This window comes from Podarcis cretensis (assembly GCF_951804945.1).
Source record: "Podarcis cretensis genome assembly, chromosome: 4".
Classification (NCBI taxonomy): Eukaryota; Metazoa; Chordata; class Lepidosauria; order Squamata; family Lacertidae; genus Podarcis; species Podarcis cretensis.
In genome coordinates, this window is record NC_137173.1 from 8,561,992 (window position 1) to 8,583,400 (window position 21,409).

The 21,409-nt window shown below is 47.7% G+C and overlaps 1 protein-coding gene across 1 annotated transcript in view; it reads left to right on the forward strand.

The window, feature by feature from the left end:
- The window catches only part of DGAT2 (diacylglycerol O-acyltransferase 2), a 67,744-nt gene extending 47,442 nt beyond the window's left edge, over positions 1–20,302 (forward strand). The window contains exons 5-8 of the mRNA XM_079974019.1: positions 7,276–7,480; positions 11,426–11,600; positions 14,514–14,716; positions 15,028–20,302. Coding sequence (XP_079830145.1) covers positions 7,276–7,480; positions 11,426–11,600; positions 14,514–14,716; positions 15,028–15,182 — 738 coding nt within the window. The 3' untranslated portion in view covers positions 15,183–20,302. The remainder of the gene's footprint in view (positions 1–7,275; positions 7,481–11,425; positions 11,601–14,513; positions 14,717–15,027) is intronic.
- The last annotated feature ends 1,107 nt before the right edge of the window (positions 20,303–21,409 follow it).

A 21,409-nucleotide genomic window follows, 5' to 3' on the forward strand; every position in this document is an offset into this window, starting at 1 on the left:
CACCAATAAGAGCGCTCCGCACCCAAGTCTGAGACCGACCCCTCCGGCGAGGTAGTCTCTGGAACCGTCTCCTCAGCCGAGGAGAACCCCTGAAACGTACTGGCTGAGAGTGTGGGGGTGAAAAGATATTCGTCAAAATAATCCTCCGGCATGGGCCTGTGTGGGAAGAGTGCGTGGAACTCGTCTTTGAGGTAGTGCTCCTCCACCGCATAGTACGGCACCCAGCTGTTGGCGCTGGCCGGGGCACCTTCCCTTGCGATGAGATATTCGACTCCCTCTTCCCCCCATCTCGAGTCCAAAATCTCCGTCACCTCGTTGAGTGGCCCCGCCCTCGGCGACCCCCCTGTCATGGGTGCATCTCTAAGCGGACTGGGAGCTGTTCCTGGCTCCTGAAACCTGTGAGGTGCCTTGTAGGGCGTTAGCACCGATCTATGAAAGACCAGGTGCATTCTGGAACCCTCCGGTAGTGTCAAACGGAAAGCCACTGGGTTGATCTGTGCCTCGACTAGGTAAGGGCCCAACTGCTTGTGTCCTAGCTTCTTCTTAGCTAAGGATCTGGCCGGCACTGCCTGGGCCGCTAACCAGACCCAGTCCCCTACCCGTATGTCCTCCCCCACTCTTCTGTGTTTGTCTGCTTGCATCTTGTATACGTGTTTTGCTAGGTCTAACTGTCTACGGAGCTGTTCATGGACCTCCTGTAACTCCTCTGCCAATGCCTCTGCTCCCTGTGGCTCCCCCTCCCCCTCCTTCTCTAAGCCCGGGAAGGTCCTGGGATGTCGCCCGTGGTTGGCAAAAAACGGTGTCACCCCCGTGGACACGTGTTGTGTGTTGTTGTAGGCAAACTCGGCCAGGGGCAGATAGTCCACCCAGGTCGAGGGCTGCTGGTTGGCGTAACATCTCAGGTACTGCTGCATGACGGCGTTGACCTCTCCGCTTGTCCGTTGGTCTGCGGGTGTCTTGCCGACGCTAGGTTGACCTTGACGTTCAGGATCCCCATCAGCTTCCGCCAGAAACTCGAGATGAACTGACGCCCCCTGTCGGACAGGATAGACCGTGGCAGGCCGTGTACCTTGAACACGTGGTCTATGAACAGCTTGGCTGTCTGTTCCGCTGTGGCCACCTTCGCGCAAGGAATGAAGTGCGCCATCTTGGTGAACATGTCGACTACCACGAGTACTGCTGTTTTGCCCCTCGAGCTGGGCAGGTCAGTGACAAAGTCCAAGGCTACCCTCTCCCACGGTTCGGACGGGGTCTGTAGCGGTTCTAACAGTCCCGCCGGCGGTCTGTGTACTGGCTTGGCCCTTTGGCAGGTGTCGCACCTCGTGACGTATTCCGCGACTTCTCCCCGCATCTTGGGCCACCAAAAGTCTCTGGCTACTAATTCCACCGTCTTTTCCTTGCCGAAATGTCCGGCGCTGGGTGCGTCGTGTAGCTGTTGCAGTACTGTCGCGCGGAGTTCATCTCCCGGTACGTAGATGGCCCCCTTGCGGAGGAGCAGTCCGTCGCGTATCTGGAACTCGTCATCCTTTGCCGTGCCGCTGCGCACCTCCTCCATCTTGGAGCGCGCGAAGGAATCTGTTCGCAGCTCGCGCCGTATCGCTTCCAGGTCTACTGTGGCAGAAGCGCATGCCCACGCCTTGGGTGCGAAAATGTGTTTGGCCGCTACCGGTGCTGCTTCCTCCAGATACTGCGGCTTCCTGGATAGCGCATCAGCCATGACGTTGTTGTCTCCGGGGATATATTCTATCCTGAAGTCGAAATCCGCAAAGAACTCCGCCCAGCGGATGTGTCTCTGGTTCAGGAACCGCGCAGTGCGCCAGTACTCCAGGTTCTTATGGTCCGTGCGAACTTGCACCGTGTGTTTGGCTCCGATGAGGAAGTGCCGCCACGCCTTGAATGCTGCATGAATGGCCAGCAACTCTCTGTCCCAGATGGTGTAGTTCTGCTCCGACTTGCTGAGCTTCCTGGAGTAGAAAGCACACGGCCTCCAATCCCCTTGCGGGTCTCGCTGCAACAGGACTGCCCCCACGGCTCTGTCGGAGGCATCCGTCTCCACCCTCATGGGCTTGCTGGGGTTCACATGCAGCAGTTGTTCCTCGGAAGCGAAAAGACGCTTGAGTTTCTGAAAGGACTGCTCCGCCTGCTCCGTCCAGATGAACTTCTTCTTCTTGGAGCTGAGGGTGTCCGTGATGGCCGCCGTCTGCATAGCGAAACCCTTGATGAACTTGCGATAAAAGTTAGCAAAGCCGACAAACCTCTGGACCTCCTTCCGATTGCGCGGGCTCTTCCAGTCCAGTACTGATCGTACCTTGGCGCTGTCCATGGCGATTCCCTTGTCGGACAGCTTGTAGCCCAGGAAATCCACCTCCGTCATGTCGAACTGGCATTTCTCCAGCTTGGCGTAAAGCCTGTGCTCCCGTAGTCTTTGCAGGACTTCCTTGACATCTCTCTCGTGAGCCTCCTGCGATTCCGAGAAGATCAGAATGTCGTCCAGGAAGCAGACGCACTTCTTGTAGAGGAGCCCCGCTAACACGTGATGCATGAAGGCTTGGAAGCAGTGGGAGCCATTTTGTAAACCGAAAGGCATAACCCTATACTCATAGGTGCCCAAGGGCGTGAACATGGCCGTCTTCCACTCATCGCCCTCTCGCATGCGTATAAGATTGTACGCCCCTCGTAGATCCAGCTTGGTGAAGATGCGTCCCTTCCTCACAGTCGCGAGCAAGTCATCGATCTTGGGCATCGGGAAAGCCGTGGGCTTGGTTTTCGAATTTAAAATTCTGAAATCAACTACAAGCCTCTTCTGGGGCGTGTCTTTTTTCTTCACAAAGAACACAGGACTGCCCCCCACTGCTTTGGATTCTCGGATGAATCCCCGCTTCAAATTGTGATCTATGAACTCCCTGAGCTCTTGCAGTTCGTCTTCAGACATGGAGTACAGTTTTCCGGTCGGCAGCGTTGCCCCCGGCAGGAGGTCAATCTTGCAGTCGTAGGGTCTGTGGGGAGGCAGCTTGTCCGCTTCCTTCTCGCAGAAGACCTCCAAAAATGCCTTGTATTTGTCGGGTACAGCTTGCAGCATGCCCAGTTGTAGCTGTGGGTCATCCTCTTGCCCCTCGTCCTCCTGGTTAGTCATGATGCAATGTTCTGCGCAGTAGGAGGAGCAGAAGGTCAATTTACGCTGGTACCATGCCAATGCCGGGCTGTGCCTGTCCAACCAGCTCATGCCCAACACTATGGGCGTGTCTGACAGTTGGGTGACGTTGAAGCTGATGACTTCGCGGTGATTTCCAATGCGCATCACCATTGGCGGCGTTTGCTGTACCACCTGTCCCCCCAGCAATTCTCTTCCATCGACTGTCACTACTTTCAGGGGCATCGTGGCAGGCAGGAGCGCTATGCTATGTTGCTTGATGAAATCCACCCCCATAAAGTCTGCATTGCTACCAGAGTCAATGGTAATAGGCACTTCCATGGTGAGCCCATTGGGAAGCTGGAGTGTTGCGGTGAGCTGCACCACTGGTTTGGGCGGGAGGGGTCTGTGGGCTGTAAGATTCCTGGGGACTGCTTCACTGATTCGTCTGGCTGGGCCCCAGCGGCTCTGCTTCCAGCCAGACTTCGTCGTTTCCCTGCTGCGGTTCCCTCTGCTGAGCTGCTTCTGTTACTTTTGCTGAGGCTGCATTGTGCTTGTGGAGCCTCTGGGGGCACTCTTTTGCCATATGCTGAGCACTTTCGCAGATGTAACACTTCCTGTTCCCTCTAGGAGGCTTCACCTTGGCTGCTCCTGGTGTGAGGGCTCTGGTCGCTGACTGAGCCTTGGCACCACCTATCTCCATCGGCTCCTCTCCCCCTCCCAGTGGAGGCGTGGATTGAGCGCGCGCTGAGTCTCTGGGGAAGAAAGGAGGTGCCCTTGCTGGCGTGCGTCCCCAACGCCCTTCATCTTTGCTCCAGGGACGTTCTTCCAGCCGCACACCAATCGTCAACGCCTTCTGGACCACTTCTTGAGTGCTCCGTGGCCTCTCCCCCCTTGCGATTTCGTCTTTCACAGCCCCGTTGAGCCCCTCCCAGAACAGGTCCCTGACGGACGCTGAGTCCTTTTCCCATCCCAGCGCGTTGACCAATGCAAAAAAGCGGGAATGATATTGCCTTACAGTGGCTCTGCCTTGTTTCAGACCGTGAATCTCTTTTCTAGCGACATCCACATCTATCTCCGATAAAAAACAATCGTCCATCGCCTTAATGAAGGCTTTTGCGTTTTGGAGGGCTGGATCATTATCTCTCCACAGATTGCGCAACCACGCTTTAGCTTCTCCATGGAGATGCGTTAGTATGAAGCCTACTTTCTCCTGCTCATCTCTAAAGTCCTTCTCCAGCAACTTTAGCGCAAAAACTACGTCTGCTCTGAAGTTAGGATATTGCTGCAGACTCCCATCGAAATGCGACACCAGGCTCCCCCCTCTCTTCCCGAGCCCGATCCCTTCTGATTTGGCTGCCGGTGGCCCCTGTTTAGTCAACATTTCCAACCTGTTTTGCAGATCCTTGCAGACAGCATCTGATTCCTCTTCTCTCCTCCTTGCCGCTCGTATTTCTGCGTTAAGTTGTACCACGGCTTCTTGCAAAGCTGCCAGTCGTTCTTCTGTAGTCATCTTGTGCTGCTTTTGTGAGCTCGCGAAGCACCAATCTTCGCCCCTCGCTGCGTCCTCTCACGTTGCGAGGTTCTTTGAAATTTGTGACAGGACTTACTGTCAGAGCTGCCTCCAGGTCCCAGCTCACAGAGGACCAACGCTAGGCTGTAGTTATGTACAAAAGTCTTTATTGAGATTCAGTCTCCATTTTAAAGCCGCAGCGTGCAGCTCTACGTCCCGACCTTAGACCGGCGAAGTCCTGTCTGAGTCTCCTCCCCCTCCACACCAGTTTAAGACTCTCGCTTTGCTCCACCTCTTCCTAAATTCCTTTCTCCTCTGGGCCCTCCTGCCCGCTAGGGTCTCATCCTTCCTGGACTCCTCTGACGCTGACCCTGACGATTCTTGCCCCTCCTTCCGGCGGGCTTTAGGACCTGGTTCCCTATCCGGGCTACCTTCTGTGCCGCTCGCCTGTACCTTTGAACTTGGCGCGCGCGCCCAGCCTGCAACTTTCCTCTTAACCGTTAACTCGCTCTCCGATGGAGGCGTGGTCCACCCTGACTCATCTTCTCTCGCTGGTGGTGCATATGTGGGCTCTGACACCTGGGACTCCTCCCCCCCACTACGCTCTGGTGGGGAAGCTGGTCCTGATTTGCAACTGCTGCTCTGGGAGTCCCCGCTGGCCCCTTGCTTCTGGGGTGTCCCCCTTGGGTCGCCCCTTGCCCTGCCCATCGGCGCCCCCTTCTGTGAATCTTCCGATTCGCTGGAGAGGCTCATGGAATCTATCGGGCTGCTGTCATATTCTCCTACGCTGCCCTCGGATTGCTCCCCCTCGCTTTCCATCTCCTCTCCTCCCTGCGCTCCCGCTGAGTCCCTGACAACACGAAACAATAAACCTTTCTATATATATTTTCCAATACGTTCTGAAAACATAATAAATTCCTAATTGTTGTCCACCTCCTTTTAATTCCTTTATCACTAGAATGCTAGCACATAGTCAAAACTATGATTGTATTTTTGAACATATCTTCTATAACCATCCCATTTTTCCTGCAAATTTTTGCTTTGAGTTTCCTCTGAGTTTGCTAGTCAATTGAGTCGTCTCCACAAATTCCTGTAATTTGATTTGGAATTGGACCCGGAAACTAATTGGCAGCCAGTGCAGTCAGGCCAGGATTGGTTATAATATGCTCAAACCTTCTTGCCAAGCTTGGCTTCAGAATTCTGCACCAGCTGAAGTTTCCAAACAGCCTTTAGAGGCAGCCCTAACGTGTTGCAATAATTTAACCTCGAGGTTACCAGAGCATCCGTCAAGTTATGTTGTGTTACGCTTAACTTGCCGATTTCGATAGAAAAGGCTGTTAAAAGGCCCAGAACAAGACAGGCTGGTTTTTTTGCTTTCTTCAGACACGGTAAAACCATCTGACCCACGTTCTCTGCCTGTAAATGCACACTAAAAGGGGCTCTGATAACATTTCCTTGCCACGGGATCACATTCATCCAGTGCTTTACCAACTGCACCGGCTCCTGGTGGAGTACAGGGTCAGGTTTAAGGTGCTGGTTTTGACCTTTAAAACCCTATGCGGCCTAGGACCCTCGTACCTATGGGACCGCCTCTCCTGGTATGCCCCGCAGAGGACCTTCAGGTCCACAAATAACACTTTGGAGGTTGCAAGGTGGTTAGATTGGTCTCAACTAGGGCCAGGGCCTTTTCAGTACTGGCCCCGACTTGGTGGAATGCTCTGTCTCATGAGACCAGGGCCCTGCAGGATTTGATTTCTTTCTGCAGGGCCTGCAAGACAGAGTTGTTCCACCTGGCCTTTGGCTTGGAGCCAATTTGATTCCCTCCCCCTCTTTCTTTTCCCTTTTTCCTCCTGTGATGAGGCTGCATTTTAATGTTTCAATCTTTTAATGTTGTATTTTAATCTTGTTTTTAAGTTGTATTCATTCAACCTGTTTTTATTATTGCTTGTTAGCCGCCCTGAGCCCGGCCTTGGCTGGGGAGGGCGGGGTATAAATAATAATACTTATAATTATAATTATAAAAGGGCACATTCATGTAAAAACACGCTGATTCCTGGACCGTCCACGGGCCAGATTTAGAAGGCGATTGGGCCTACCCATGCATTACATGAATCTGCTGCCCAGTTTTTGCTTGTCGGGTAACTACAGCTGACCCTAACTATGCCCACGTGTGTGTATGGTTTCAAACAGCTGCGCCTTTTAAGAAACAGTCTTGAGTGTGTCTCTGAGCCTGTAATGCGAGAGAAGACCTTTATTGTATTTTTCTTGTGATGGAGAGCCTTTTGTTTTTCTTATGCAACAGCAAAGGAAAGAAGGCTGTTCAACCGGACGGGTTTTTTCCTGCTTTTGTTCTTACCTAGCTATCTGGAGACGGAACAGCAACGTGGGGCGTATGAATTCTTAGGGCACGTAAACTGAGCTGCTGTGGTCAAGATAAAGTTGCCATTCCAGAGCTAGACAAACTGCCAAGATATCTCTCTCTCTCTCTCTCTCTCTCTCTCTCTCTCTCTCTCCTCCATCTCAAGGGAACAACTTTTCTCTCCATTTTAGTGGAAGTAGCTTGCATTTTTTCTGTTCCGGTGAAGTATCTTACATTCATTTTATCTCTCTGTCTCTCCTCCTACCTCCTCAGCTCGTAAAAACCCACAACTTGGCAACGCACAGGAATTACATCTTCGGTTACCATCCGCACGGCATCATGGGGTTGGGCGCCTTCTGCAACTTTAGCACAGAAGCCACGGGCGTGAGCCAGAAGTTTCCTGGGATTCGGCCGTACCTCGCGACGTTAGCCGGGAATTTCAGGATGCCCATTTTGAGGGACTACTTGATGTCTGGGGGTAAGGATTCGAAAAACTGCCGACACGGTGCATTTTCAACACGGCAATAAGTCACGGGTGGCGCTGTGGTCTAAACCCCTGAGCCTCTTGGGCTTGCCGATTGGAAGGTCGGCGGTTCGAATCCCCATGACGGAGTGAGCTTCTGTTGCTCTGTCCCAGCTTCTGCCAACCTAGCAGTTCGAAAGCACACTAGTGCAAGTAGATAAATAGGTACCACTGCGGCGGGAAGGTAAACGGCGTTTCCATGCGCTCTGGTTTCTGTCACTGTGTTCCGTTGCGCTGGAAGGGGTTTAGTCCTACTGGCCACATGGCCCAGAAAGCTGTCTGCGGACAAACGCCGGCTCCCTTGGCCAGAAAGCGAGATGCGTGCCGCAACCCCATAGTCACCTTTGACTGGACTTAACCATCGAGGGGTCCTTTACCTTTTACCAATGGAATGTGACTCAGTGGGAGAGCAATTTGCTTGGCATGCAAAAAGTCCCAGGTTCAATAGGGCTGGGGAGGGTACCCTCTCTGAAACCCTGGAGAGCTGCTGTCGGTCAGTGCAGACAGTATTGATGTAGATGAACCCCAAGCTTCTTATCCCTGTTGCTTGGCACATTTAAATGAAAATGCTCATTATCTGGGTTAATAGAAGCAGCAGCAGCAACAACAACCACTTTATTATTTATACCCTGCCTATCTGACTGGGTTTCTCCAGCCACTCTGGGTGGCTTAAAGCAATATATAAAACATTGGTCCGCTCACGTGTACACATTTATTTATAAGAACGTTTCTATGTGGCCAAAGAAGGAAAAATAATCCAAGCAGGTTGCAGCGAAAAAGAGCACTGAAGCCACTGTTGTTGTTGTTTTGTATTTCTCCTTCTGGTTTAGAAGAGGGCTGGATGTGTGTGTGTGTCTGTAAGACAGGGAAGCTTCAATAATATATATATTCAACAATATTCAATAATAACATATTCAAATTAAGCATATGTACACTTCTATATGGGATGCAGGTGGCACTGAGGGTTAAACCACAGAGCCTAGGACCTGCCAATCAGAAGGTCGGCGGTTCGAATCCCCGTGACGGAGCGAGCTCCCGTTGCTCGGTCCCTGCTCCTGCCAACCTAGCAGTTCGAAAGCACATCAAAATGCAAGTAGATAAATAGGTACCACTCCGGCGGGAAGGTAAACGGCGTTTCCGTGCGCTGCTCTGGTTTCGCCAGAAGCGGCTTAGTCATGCTGGCCACATGACCCAGAAGCTGTATGCTGGCTCCCTCGGCCAATAAAGCGAGATGAGCGCCGCAACCCCAGAGTGGGCCATGACCGGACCTAATAGTCAGGGGTCCCTTTACCTTTATAAGCTACTGAAGGTAATGGGGTCCTTTATATGTCCAGCTATCCTTTGTCAACAACAAATGGTCGCTGTTTTTTTGTGTTGAATATATGCTATATGGTCATTTATGGACCTAATAGGTCAGGTATGTCCAAAGTCTGTTCTGGGGGGTCTAATCCGGCCTGTGGAAGTTCATTTCCTGGGGTAAAATCCTAAAAAAACCCCACCCTCAACAACTTCAACCCTAAAAAAAGCACAAGAATTTCAACCCTAAAAATTAAGCTCAACAACTTTGGGGTAAAATCCTACAAAAGGTCAACTACTTCAATCTCAAAAAACAACTCTGGCTAGCCCTTTGGTTGGCCCTCACTTCATCAAATCTGGCCCTCTTGGAAAAAAGTTTGGACACCACTGTGTCCAAACTGGAAGCCCAGAAGAAAGGAACATGACAGAGCCGAGGGCAAGGGACAGATCTGCTTCCACATGGCAGCCCCTCCATAGGGTGTGCATAGAGGCCTTTTCATGCTCTCCTACACATAAATACTGGCTGTACAAATTCAATAGGCTGTACAGTCTGGCCAAGGCTAGATTTAGGTTTAATAAGGCCCTAAGCCAGGCATGGCCAAACTCGGCTCTCCAGATATTTTTGGGACTACAGTTCCCATCATCCCTGACCACTGGTCCTGTTAGCTAGGGATCACGGGAGTTGTAGGCCAAAAACAGCTGGAGGGCCGAGTTTGCCTATGCCTGCCCTAAGCTACTGAAGGGGCCCTTTATTTGTCCAGCTGTCCTTTGTCAACAACAAATTTTCGCTGTTTTTTGCACTGAATATATGCTACATGGTAATTTTTGGACCTAATAGGTAGCTAAAGCCATTTGCACATGTTACCATGCAACCTGTCCATGCAGAATATGGGCACCCTGTATGTAGGAAGGAGCAAACCAGTGATATTTGAGGGAGCAGGCTAGCAGGCGGGGCCCATGACTTACATCGTAGGAGCCTACACAACACAAAACACTATTGCTGTATGTAGGTTTTATTTGTTTTTTATCTTATTTTTGGAAATGCACATCAAGTTTTATCCCCCTTTAAATGTTTTGGGGCCCCCCAAGAGAGTGGGGTCCTAAGCTATAGCTTGTTTAGCTTCTAAGTAAATCTGGCACTGATCGGCACCACGCTCTAACCAACTGAGCTATCCAGATGTTGCAGGAAACGGCAACAAGATTGTTGGTCGTTGTCGCTATTTATCCACTGTCTTACACACACACACGTCCAAAGGAGATGTGCAACATGCAATAGAAACAGTTCAAAAACGCCACAGAAAATAACCAAAGAAAAGCAGCAGGTAAATTTAAAAACCGTAAATACAGTCATACCTCGGTTAAAGTAGCTTTGGGTTGAGCATTACTTCTGGGTTTCGCCGCTTGCGCATGCACAGACGCTCAGAATGATGTCATGCGCATGCGCGGAAGCGGCAAATTGCGACCCGTGCACGCGCAGATGTGGGTTGCGTTTGTTTCAGGATGCGAACAGGGCTCCGGAATGGATCCCGTTCACATCCAGAGGTACCACTGTAATGGTTTTCACCGAGCCAAGTCACTTCATCGGTTTGGGGGAATAGGAAGCAGTTTTTATGAGAGGGTGGCTAATCTGGACAGCATATTTAGGTCCCGCAGGCTGCTACGCTTCCTAATGCTAACACCCCCCAAAAAATGTCAGTTTCCTTCCTGGCTAATACAAATAGCCAAGGGCAAACAGACTGGGCAATTCTCCAGATCTTTCCACACCACTGGCCTCCCCAGCGAAGGTGAGGGAGAGGAAGCAAGAAACATGCAATGGGGGTGGGCGAGAGGCTTCTTAATCCTGGCCAGGGGTCCTCCAAGGTCCCCATCTGGTGGCTTGAGGAGAGGCCGAGGGCCTAAGCAAGCGGCCAACTGCTCTAGGCAAAGCCAGCAAGCAAAAAACAGACCTCCTTAGGAGCTTCTCCGTCTGGTCAGTGAGAGAGAGGAGGATTGGTTTGAGAAGATACTGAATTATTTGAGTAGGTCTGAAGCATTTGGGGCAATTAAAATGTTAAAAGTTAAATAAACCTTGTGGAAGGAGGAGTGTTAAGCTACAGTGGTACCTCGGGTTACAGACGCTTCAGGTTACAGACTCCGCTAACTCAGAAATAGTACCTCAGATTAAGAACTTTGCTTCAGGATGAGAACAGAAATTGTGTTCCGGCGGCGTGGTGGCTGCGGGAAGCCCCATTAGCTAAAGTGGTGCTTCAGGTTAAGAACAGTTTCAGGTTAAGAACAGACCTCCAGAGTGAATTAAGTATGTAACCAGAGGTACCACTGTATATAGAAGTGTAAGGTAAAAATGCCGTTTACCTTCCCACCAGAGCGGTACCTATTTATCTACTTGCACTTTGATGTGCTTTTGAACTGCTAGGTTGGCAGGAGCAGGGACTGAGCAACGGGAGCTCACCCCGTCACGGGGATTCGAACTGCCGACCTTCTGATCGGCAAGTCCTAGGCTCTGTGGTTTAACCCACAGCGCCACCCCTACGGTCCCTTCTACAATTCTACAATTCTATGATTCTCCCATTTGTCTGAATTTTTTTTCTCTCTCCGAACGTCCAGGTATTTGCCCTGTGAATCGGGACACCATAGACTACATCCTTTCCAAGAATGGGAGTGGCAACGCCATTGTGATTGTGGTGGGGGGCGCTGCCGAGTCCCTGAACTGCGCCCCCGGCAAAAACTCGGTGACCTTGAGGCATCGGAAGGGCTTTGTGAAGCTGGCGTTGCGCCACGGGTAAGCAGGAGAAAGAACGATCTTAATCTTTCATATATAATTTTTATTAGTTTTTTTTAACATATCATTTTCAACAGTAGTTAAACATACTTTTACATCTTATTCAAACTTTTGACTTCCATCAATCCTGTCTGGAAATTTTCCAGTCTAATCTCTCAGTATGCATTTCTTGTCTTCCCTATTACATTTCAAACTCATAACCAATATCTCTCTCTTTTTCTACTTTTTAACACTTCGTATATTTCTCCTTACAAAACTAGCGTAATTTGTTGATTACAGTTGCTCTTCAAATAATTCATATACTTCTTCCAATCTTCTGTAAATCTCTGGTCCCGCAGGTTTTGAATCCTTCCTGTCATTTTGTCCAATTCTGCATAGTCCATTAATTTCGTCTGCCATTCTTCTTTCAACGGAATTTCTTCTTGTTTCCATTTCTGGGATAACAAAACTCTTGCCGCAGTTGTTGCATATAAAAACAATTTAACATCTTGCCTATTAATGTCCTGACCTAGAATACCAAGTAAAAATGCTTCTGGTTTTTTAAAAAATGTATATTTCAACATCTTTTTCATCTCATCATATATCATTTCCCAGAAGTTCTTTACTTTTTTTACATTCCCACCGCATATGATAAAATGTTCCTTCTTTTTCTTTACATTTCCAACATTTATTATTTGTCTTATACATTTTAGCTAATTTCACTGGTGTAATATACAATCTATACATCATTTTCATCATATTCTCTTTCAAAGCATTACAGGCTATATAATATACAGCTTGAAGAATGGGAAAGGTTGTGGAATGAAAGGATAAATTTTACAGCCTGTCTTTTGCCCAATGTATCATTACCGATTTCATTTCCTCATCTTTCACTGTGATCTCGATTCGTATTGTGTTATTTTATGCCCTGTTATTTTTATCGATTAGAAATCATTTACTGTAATTGTTAGAAGAGTGGATTTAATTATTATTTGCCAATATTGAATTTGATTGCGTACTCTTATAGATAGAGATAATTTATTATGGTCGGAGACCAGCTTATAAAACACACTTGGGGATACAATCCCAGAAGGAAAACAAACATTTAAAACAATGTACAGCAATAAATTTAAAATTTATAAATGTGATAAGCGTATAGACACTTAAATAAAAATAAATAAAGGGCTTAAAGTTTTAAGCGTACTATTATATCCGAATGGATTATTTAATATTACTTTATTTTTATTTATTTTTTTAAAACATTTTTATTTGCTCTTACCAATACAAAGTTATAAAAATCCAAATATATATCCATATACGTACAGAGATTTCTCCAAATATCAGGACTTTCCCCCACCCCCTCCATAGGGTCCCATTTTAAGCATTTAAAACTGCATCTTCTTCCAAACTCTAACTTTTATGTCAGTCCATATTATCCATGGTAATTGTTACACTACATGTGAAATCAAGCAGAGACATCACCTTGCCAACAAAGGTCCGTATAGTTAAAGCCATGGTTTTCCCAGTAGTGATGTATGGAAGTGAGAGCTGGACCTCAAAGAAGGCTGATCGCCAAAGAATTGATGCTTTTGAATTCTGGTCTGGAGGAGACTCTTGAGAGTCCCATGGACTGCAAGAAGATCAAACCTCTCCATTCTGAAGGAAATCAGCCCTGAGTGCTCACTGGAAGGACAGATCCTGAAGCTGAGGCTCCAGTATTTTGGCCACCTCATGAGAAGAGAAGACTCCCTGGAAAAGACCCTGATGCTGGGAAAGATGGAGGGCACAAGGAGAAGGGGGCGACAGAGGACGAGATGGTGGGACAGTGTTCTTGAAGCTACCAGCATGAGTTTGACCAAACTGCGGGAGGCAGTGGAAGACAGGAGTGCCTGGTGTGCTCTGGTCCAGGGGGTCACAAAGAGTCGGACACGACTAAACGACTAAACAACAACAACATGTGAAATCAAAACCCTGCCAATGTTTCCATCTGCTTACAGTGGTCTCTTAGATAACTTATAACAGTACTTTGTTTTAAAGTTATGTTCCTATTATGGCATTTTTGTATTGGATCAGATTATTAAAAAGGTGTGCGATCTCTGCTGTTTCTTCGGCTTACCTCAAGTATAGCAATATAGAAAGGAGGTATGCAAACTAAAAGTGAAATGAAATGACGTGAAATGCTTATTCCGCTGACAGAGCATGCAAAAACAAAACAAAAAAGGGATTTCATTTTCACCAGGGTGGATAAAAATCAATGATATTTTTTTTAAATGATGTTTTAAAATTTAAATCGGATTTTTAAAATTTAAATTTGATTTTTAAAATAAAATGCTATTGGAGGGGAAATCTTTCTAAAGATAGTTTTCTATTTAAGTTACATTATATTCCAAAGGCAATCCATCAGGAAATAAGGATTTGTTTTAAGTTTTTCATGTGTGCTGAAACTCAGTCTAATTTTTTTTTAATCGTTTAACCACATCAGTTAACAAACATGGATACATATGCTATAATGTTATTGTTTTAGTTAAGTAAATTGTTTAAATTGTTACTGAGGAAATGATTGTTTTTCTCCTTCCAATAAAGAACAGCAGAAAAGTTGTCCAAAAATAAACAGTTAACTTACTAAACCTCACCATAATTTCATAATTATCTGTCTCTGTGTATTTCTAACAGTGTAACCAAATCAGTAATTTTTGATATAACTGTGAAAACTGCTCTGAAAATTTGTTATTCCAAAAATGAAACCTTCATCTGGTTTGTAAATATTAAGGTTATACCAGCGAGGAATGAGTCTTTCTGTACAAAAATTAAATTAAATTAAATTAAATTAAATTAAATTAAATTAAATTAAATTAAATTAAGTCTTACTGACTAGTGATTTAAATCGGTTTGATTTAAATCAAGTCCACCCTGATTTTCACACCTCTCTTCCAGAGCGGATTTGGTTCCCGTGTACTCCTTTGGCGAGAACGAAGTCTACAAGCAGGTGATCTTTGAGGAGGGATCGTGGGGGCGCTGGGTGCAGAAGAAATTCCAGAAGTACATTGGCGTGGCCCCTTGCGTTTTCCACGGACAAGGACTTTTCTCCCCGAACAGCTGGGGGTTGCTGCCATATCCCAAGCCCATCACCACTGTCGGTAAGGATTGCAGTCAACGGAAGGAAACGTACACAACGCAATTTTTATTTATACCCCGCCCTTCCTGGTTCAGAAAACCAGACTCAGGGTGACTAACAACAAATTTAAAACTCTTAACTGATGCAACAAAAAACAGCATAAAATACAGTATAATAACAATAAATTCAGAATTCAAAAATCAATTTAGGGGGGAAATCCATCCAATAAACATTAGATGATCACCAGTGCTAGCTGGCTAAATTAGTCTGATCTAGTTCAACCCCTTACAATGCTTCTTAACCTTTATCTTGTTTCCCCTTTTTCCATTTCAGTCGGGGAGCCCATCACCGTCCCCAAAGTCGATAACCCGAGCCAGAAGGAAGTAGACTTTTATCACAGCCTCTACGTCAGCTCTCTGATCAGACTCTTTGACAAGTACAAGACGAAATTCGGCCTGCCGGAGACAGAGATCTTGGAAGTCAATTGACCGCCACGGGGAGGGAACCGGGCGCTTTCGCTCCTGCGCTCTTTTTCTGGCAGCGAGTCGCTTGGCAAACGCGGCCTCAAAAGACAATTCTCTGCCGGAGCCCAAGTTGTTTTCTGTGTGTGTTCTGGTCTGCGAATCGGGGAGGTGAGCGCGGATGCACGCGTGAGCTTTAAAAAGGATAAAAGGGGGAAAAAAAGTTGTCTAACTATCGAAGCTTTAGACCTCGCTAGAAACCATTGTATTTTTCTCTTTGGGACAGATCCACCCAGCTCCAGCAATGGGACTCGGTTTTTAAGTTCCCCCCGAGGGAAGACGCTTGTTTTGCCTTTTGTTAGACTTGGACATTGGAAGCTGCCCCACTCAAGCTATGGGCCCATGTAGCTCAGCCCCGACTGCTCTTTGCTGACACGTCTCTGAAGGCAGAGAATTCCTTATTAATTGCATATCACCAGAGATTTAAGTTAGGAGTTAGCAAGGCGTGTGTGCTCTGCTGTAGAGCCTGGCTGCCTCCAAAGTTTCGCTGCTCGCAAAACCAAAAGACAGGGCGGGTGCAAAGCACTTATTTTGGGGTGGATGTTTTCCCCGGCCCTGAATTCTAACGCTGCCTCCTACTGGTGGCACCGCACAATGCAGGTATAGCGTCCCAGGGGATTAGAAGAATCAGAGAACTGTAGAGCTGGGACCACAAGAGTCTTTTGCCCAATGGGGGTCTCAAACCCGTGACCTTGAGATTAAGAGACTCATGTGCTGCCAGCGGAGCTACGCATCTAATGTAGCAAGTGTGAACTGACCGCTGCCTCATTGGCACGCTGAAAGAATATTGCTGCCTTCGGCAGCCATGTGGGTTGTCTGTGGAGCTAGATCGGCCCTCTAGGCCGAGGACTCGGTGCCCCCGTTTAACCCCCACCCTGTGTGTGATTTTGTGCAAGCCGATGATGGGCTTGTCCAAACTGCTGCACTGTTGAAAGCAAGTGGGCCCAAGTCGTTTTCCATTCGCCCCATGGCTTTCCCCTGGAAAAGCCTTCTTTGCCTCTGAATCAGAACCAACGGTAATCTGTAGAAATTGTTGACATTGGACCTTAGGTAAAGGTAAAGGTACCGCTGCCTGTACGGGCCAGTCGTGTCCGACTCTAGGGTTGTGCGCTCATCTCGCTTAAGAGGCTGGGGGCCAGCGCTGTCCGAAGACACTTCCGGGTCACGTGGCCAGCGTGACGAAGCTGTTCTGGCGAACCAGCACCAGCGCAGCACACGGAAACGCCGTTTACCTTCCCGCTGTAAAGCGGTACCTATTTATCTACTTGCACTTAAGGGTGCTTTCGAACTGCTAGGTGGGCAGGAGCTGGGACCGAAAGATGGGAGCTCACCCCGCCGCGGGGATTTGAACCGCCGACCATGCGATCGGCAAGTCCTAGGCGCTGAGGTTTTACCCACAGTGCCACCCGCGTCCCTCTAGTGATTGGCCCTGATTCAGTGGTAAATGGAGGGTTTCTCCTGGGGGAAAGCAGGAGCGCGAAGGAGCTCTGTGCGTTGCACGATCTTTTCCTTCGTGCTGATTTTTAACAGCAGACGGGAAGATGGACCAAAGGGGGTAGGAACAAAGGGGGGGGGAGCAAGAGTGTTTTGGGAAGCACGGGCCGTTCCTGGATTCTGATTCGCCCATTGCAAGGTTTGCTATTTCAGCTGGAGAAAGCAGGTTGCCTAGTCCTCATTATTCCATAGAAAAGACGGACATTGCATAGGCAGCTCCCTCTGATTCCCGGTTTTGTAAACCCCATAGCCCACATTTGTTTGTTCTGCAAATCACACTCATTTCTTTGTCCACACTGGGTTTTTGTACCCTTTGCCACGTGTGCTGTAGCAACTACTATTGCTACATTACTGCTTTTTTTTCAACATATGTTTTGTAGCACAAGGGGGTTTCTGGTTGAGAAATGCATCTCCTGAAAGCACAAACAATGCAAATTCTGAGTCTTTCGTCCCATTTCACCCCCACCTCCATTTATACCTTGTTGTGTAAATGAGGCTGGGAACCAAAAACCTTCTCTGAAAAAGGACCTTGCTGGTCCCCACAAATCTCATCTCTTTGGCTCTTCTCGTGTTGACTTTCCTGGTGTCTTTCTGTGGAGATCTGGCCCTTTTTAAAGAGGGCACACTCCTTTGTGTGCCTCCCAAAGAAATGCTGGAAAAACCAGTGATATTTTCGAGCAAAATCAAGAAGCAGCAATTGGCAGGCGCAACTTTTGTGCTTGTAAAAAAAGTAAAGGGACCCCTGACAGTTAAATCCAGTCGCGAACGACTCTGGGGTTGCAGCGCTCATTTCGCTTTACTGGCAGAGGGAGCCGACGTTTGTCTGCAAACAGTTTTTCCGGGTCATGTGGCCAGCATGACTAAGCCGCTTCTGGCGAAACCAGAGCAGCGCACGGAAACGCCGTTTACCTTCCCACCAGAGTGGTACCTATTTATCGACTTGCACTTTTTGACGTGCTTTCAAACTGCTAGGTTGGCAGGAGTAGGGGCCGAGCAACGGGAGCTCACCCCATCTTGGGGCTTCGAACCACCGACTTTCTGATTGGCAAGCCCAAGAGGCTCAGTGATTTAGACCACAGCGCCACCCGCGTCCCTTTGTGCTTGTAACGAGCCACAATTACGCTGCGCTTAGTGTGTGTGTGTGTGTGCGCGCATGTGTGTATGAGAGAATAACTGGGTTGCGAACTTCTTTTCTACAGTGAAGCTACAGGGAGCCAGCATGGTGTAGAGGTTAAGAGCAGGGGACTCGTAATCTGGGGATCCGGGTTCGCGTCTCCGCTCCTCCACCTGCAGCTGCTGGGTGACCTTGGGCCAGTCATGCTTCTCTGAAGTCTCTCAGCCCCACTCACCTCACAGAGTGTTTGTTGTGGGGGAGGAAGGGAAAGGAGATTGTTAGCCGCTTTGAGACTCATTCGGGTAGTGATAAAGCAGGATATCAAATCCAAACACCTCTTCTTCTTCCTGTGGTTTTAACAGGTGCAAGAGTGGGAGAAAATCACGAGGCTTAGCTTTTCCCTGTTATTGGAGCGCCTAAAAGGGGAAATCCGCCTTCTACCTCTTTGCCCGTTCCCCATCCCAGGGGTCAAGTGCATTTGGCCATTAAGGCTCCTCTGTTTGGCCCTTAAGACTCCCCCCAAGCTGTAGCTGCTCTGCAACCCTACCTCTTACTTTCACCCTCCTCCAGTTGCCTGGCTGGAGTCCACATCCTTGACCTCTGATAATACCCCTTGCTTGTCTGGATGGAGAAATGTGTGTGTGTGTGTCTAGAAACAAGCCTACTCTGCAAAGGTAAAATTCAGATTTGTTGCTGTGTCTGCAGTTGCCTCTGGCCCTGGCCACCGCTGGCATAATACGGGAGCAGCTCCCTCCAGTTCCACAGGCTGTGAAACAGGTTCCCCAGTCCCTGATTTCAAGCTCGCCCTGTCCTTTCTACCCTTATTTCATCACCCAAAGGCTTTCCTTTCCCCTCCAAGGACTCAACTCCCCAAAGATTCTCTACTCTCTTAAATTATTCCACCCTTCCTCTCTGGCTACCCCATTCAAAATCCCTCTCAAGAACACACCTATTCTGTGAATCCTTTAGACCAGGGATGGGAGACCTGAATGCTGGACTTCATCTCTCATTGGCCCCAGCCAACATTGTCAAAAATCAGGGATGGGGGGGCACTGCAGTCCAGCAGCATTTGGAGCAGGGGTCAGCAAACTTTTTCAGCAGGGGGCCGGTCCACTGTCCCTTAGACCTTGTGGGGGGCCAGACTATATTTTGGAAAGGAAAAAAAATGAACGAATTCCTATGCCCCACAAATAACCCAGAGATGCATTTTAAATAAAAGGACACATTCTACTCGTGTAATAACATGCTGATTCCCGGAGTGTCCATGGGCCAGATTTAGAAGGCGATTGGGCCGGATCCGGCCCCTGGGCCTTAGTTTGCCTACCCATGATTTGGAGAGTCCTCCGCAGCTGAAACAAAAAGATATATTTGCTCATCCCACCCTGCCTCCCACTCTTTCTCCTCCCTCTTTTCCTAGGGTCTCCTCCACTGCCCCAAGGTCCACTGCCCCAAGATAGAAAAGTGCTTTTTGAGAGAGATAAATGCATATTTACAAAAGATGACTTCCAATGTTGGGCCAGTCATCAAACGAGTAAGATTCAAAAACTAGATATACAGCAGAAAGTTCTCAAACCCCCAAATTAACTACTTGTGGTTTTTGTTTTTTACCTTCTTCCAGATATCAATTTAAAGCACATTTATGCCACTTTTAACAGTTACGGCTCTACACCCCCCCCCAGGGAATCCTGGAAACAGTAGCAGACCCAACAGCCTTCTCAATTTCCAGCACGCTGAGCAAACTCTAGTTCCCAGGTTTCTTTGAGGGTAGCCATGTGCGGACTTGGAAAATTCTCTGAGGCAGAAAACATTTTCCTTTGGCTCGTGTTCCTTTGCAAAGGTCCTTTCACATTGTTGGGCCTGTGTGTATATAACTTAAGCAGTTTCTCCCTAGCCGTGCACCCATTGAAAGCATAGGAATTCTGTTGGTGACCCAGAAACGGCAAAGAGAAGAGTTTAAATCCAGCAGGAACCCTCGAAGATGAAACAGTTTTTGGCAAAACGTCGCACCTGTAAACTCTGAGGATTTCTCTGGCTTTTGAAGAACGTGATGGTTATTATTCAATTCAGTGATGAATGTATATAAAGTAGCTCTTATGCACAAAGTATTGACTGTTTTTAAATGTTTACATGGATGTTGACTGATGCTTCGTAGAGAAATATATTCAGAGCCCAATGTCTGCATACATATATATTAAATATATATATATATATTTAAGTGTATTGCACTATTGCATGTGTAACCTGCCGCCTTCATTTGTTTTAATCATTGAGAACGATCGAAGCTCTTAAAATGTGCCTTTGGGTAACGTGGAAAACGGGGGCTTCGGTTCCTGAGTTCTTGTTCCCCTGTGATCCTGAACATGTATAGAGGACAAATATGCTCAATTCTTTGGGCATTTTGTGGAAATACTGTACATTATTAAAAAACAAAAGATTTTTGTACAAATTTATAGAAATAAATGTAACCAAGAAAAAAAAAGCTGGCTTTTTGCGTGTTCACTGTGCCTTGTTCCAGATGTGTTTGGTGCTACACGTAAAAATTGTGCCATTATTTTTTTTAAAAAAAACATTTCCTGTGAAGCACCTCAAAGCAATTGAACAATAAACTCACCAACATCGAAAACCTGGTGACTGGGAGTGGCCGCCGAGACCACATAACTCTGGTCTTGAAAGATCTACATTGTCTCCCAGTACGTTTCCAAGCACAATTCAAAGTGTTGGTGCTGACCTTTAAAGCCCTAAACGGTCTCGGCCCAGTATACTTGAAGGAGCGTCTCCACCCCCATCGTTCTGCCCGGACGCTGAGGTCCAGCTCCGAGGGCCTTCTGGTGGTTCCCTCGCTGCGAGAAGCCAAGTTACAGGGAACCAGACAGAGGACCTTCTCGGTAGTGGCGCCCGCCCTGTGGAACGCCCTTCCAGCAGATGTCAAAGAGAAGAACAACTACCAGACTTTTAGAAGACATCTGAAGGCAGCCCTGTTTAGGGAAGCTTTTAATAATAATAATAATAATAATAATAATAATAATTTATTATTTGTACCCCGCCCATCTGGCTGGGTTTCCCCAGCCACTCTGGGCGGCTTCCAACAAGGATGAAAAATACACTAAAATGTCACATATTAAAAACTTCCCTGAACAGGGCTGCCTTCAGATGTCTTCTGAATGTCAGGTAGTTGTTTATTGCTTTGACATCTGATGGGAGGGCATTCCACAGGGATGTTTAACAGACCACTGTATTTTAATACTTTGTTGGAAGCCGCCCAGAGTGGCTGGGGAAACCAGCCAAATAATAAATGATTATTATTATTACAGTGGTACCTCGGGTTACATACGCTTCAGGTTATATAATAATACTAATAATAATTAATTATTTATACCCTGCCCATCTGGCTGAGTTTCCCCAGCCACTCTGGGCGGCTCCCAATCAAGTATTAAAAACAATACAGCTTCAGGTTACATACGCTTCAGGTTACAGACTCTGCTAACCCAGAAATAGTGCTTCAGGTTAAGAACTTTGTTTCAGGGTGAGAACAGAAATCGTGCTCCGGCGGCGGCAGCAGGAGGCCCCATTAGCTAAAGTGGTGCTT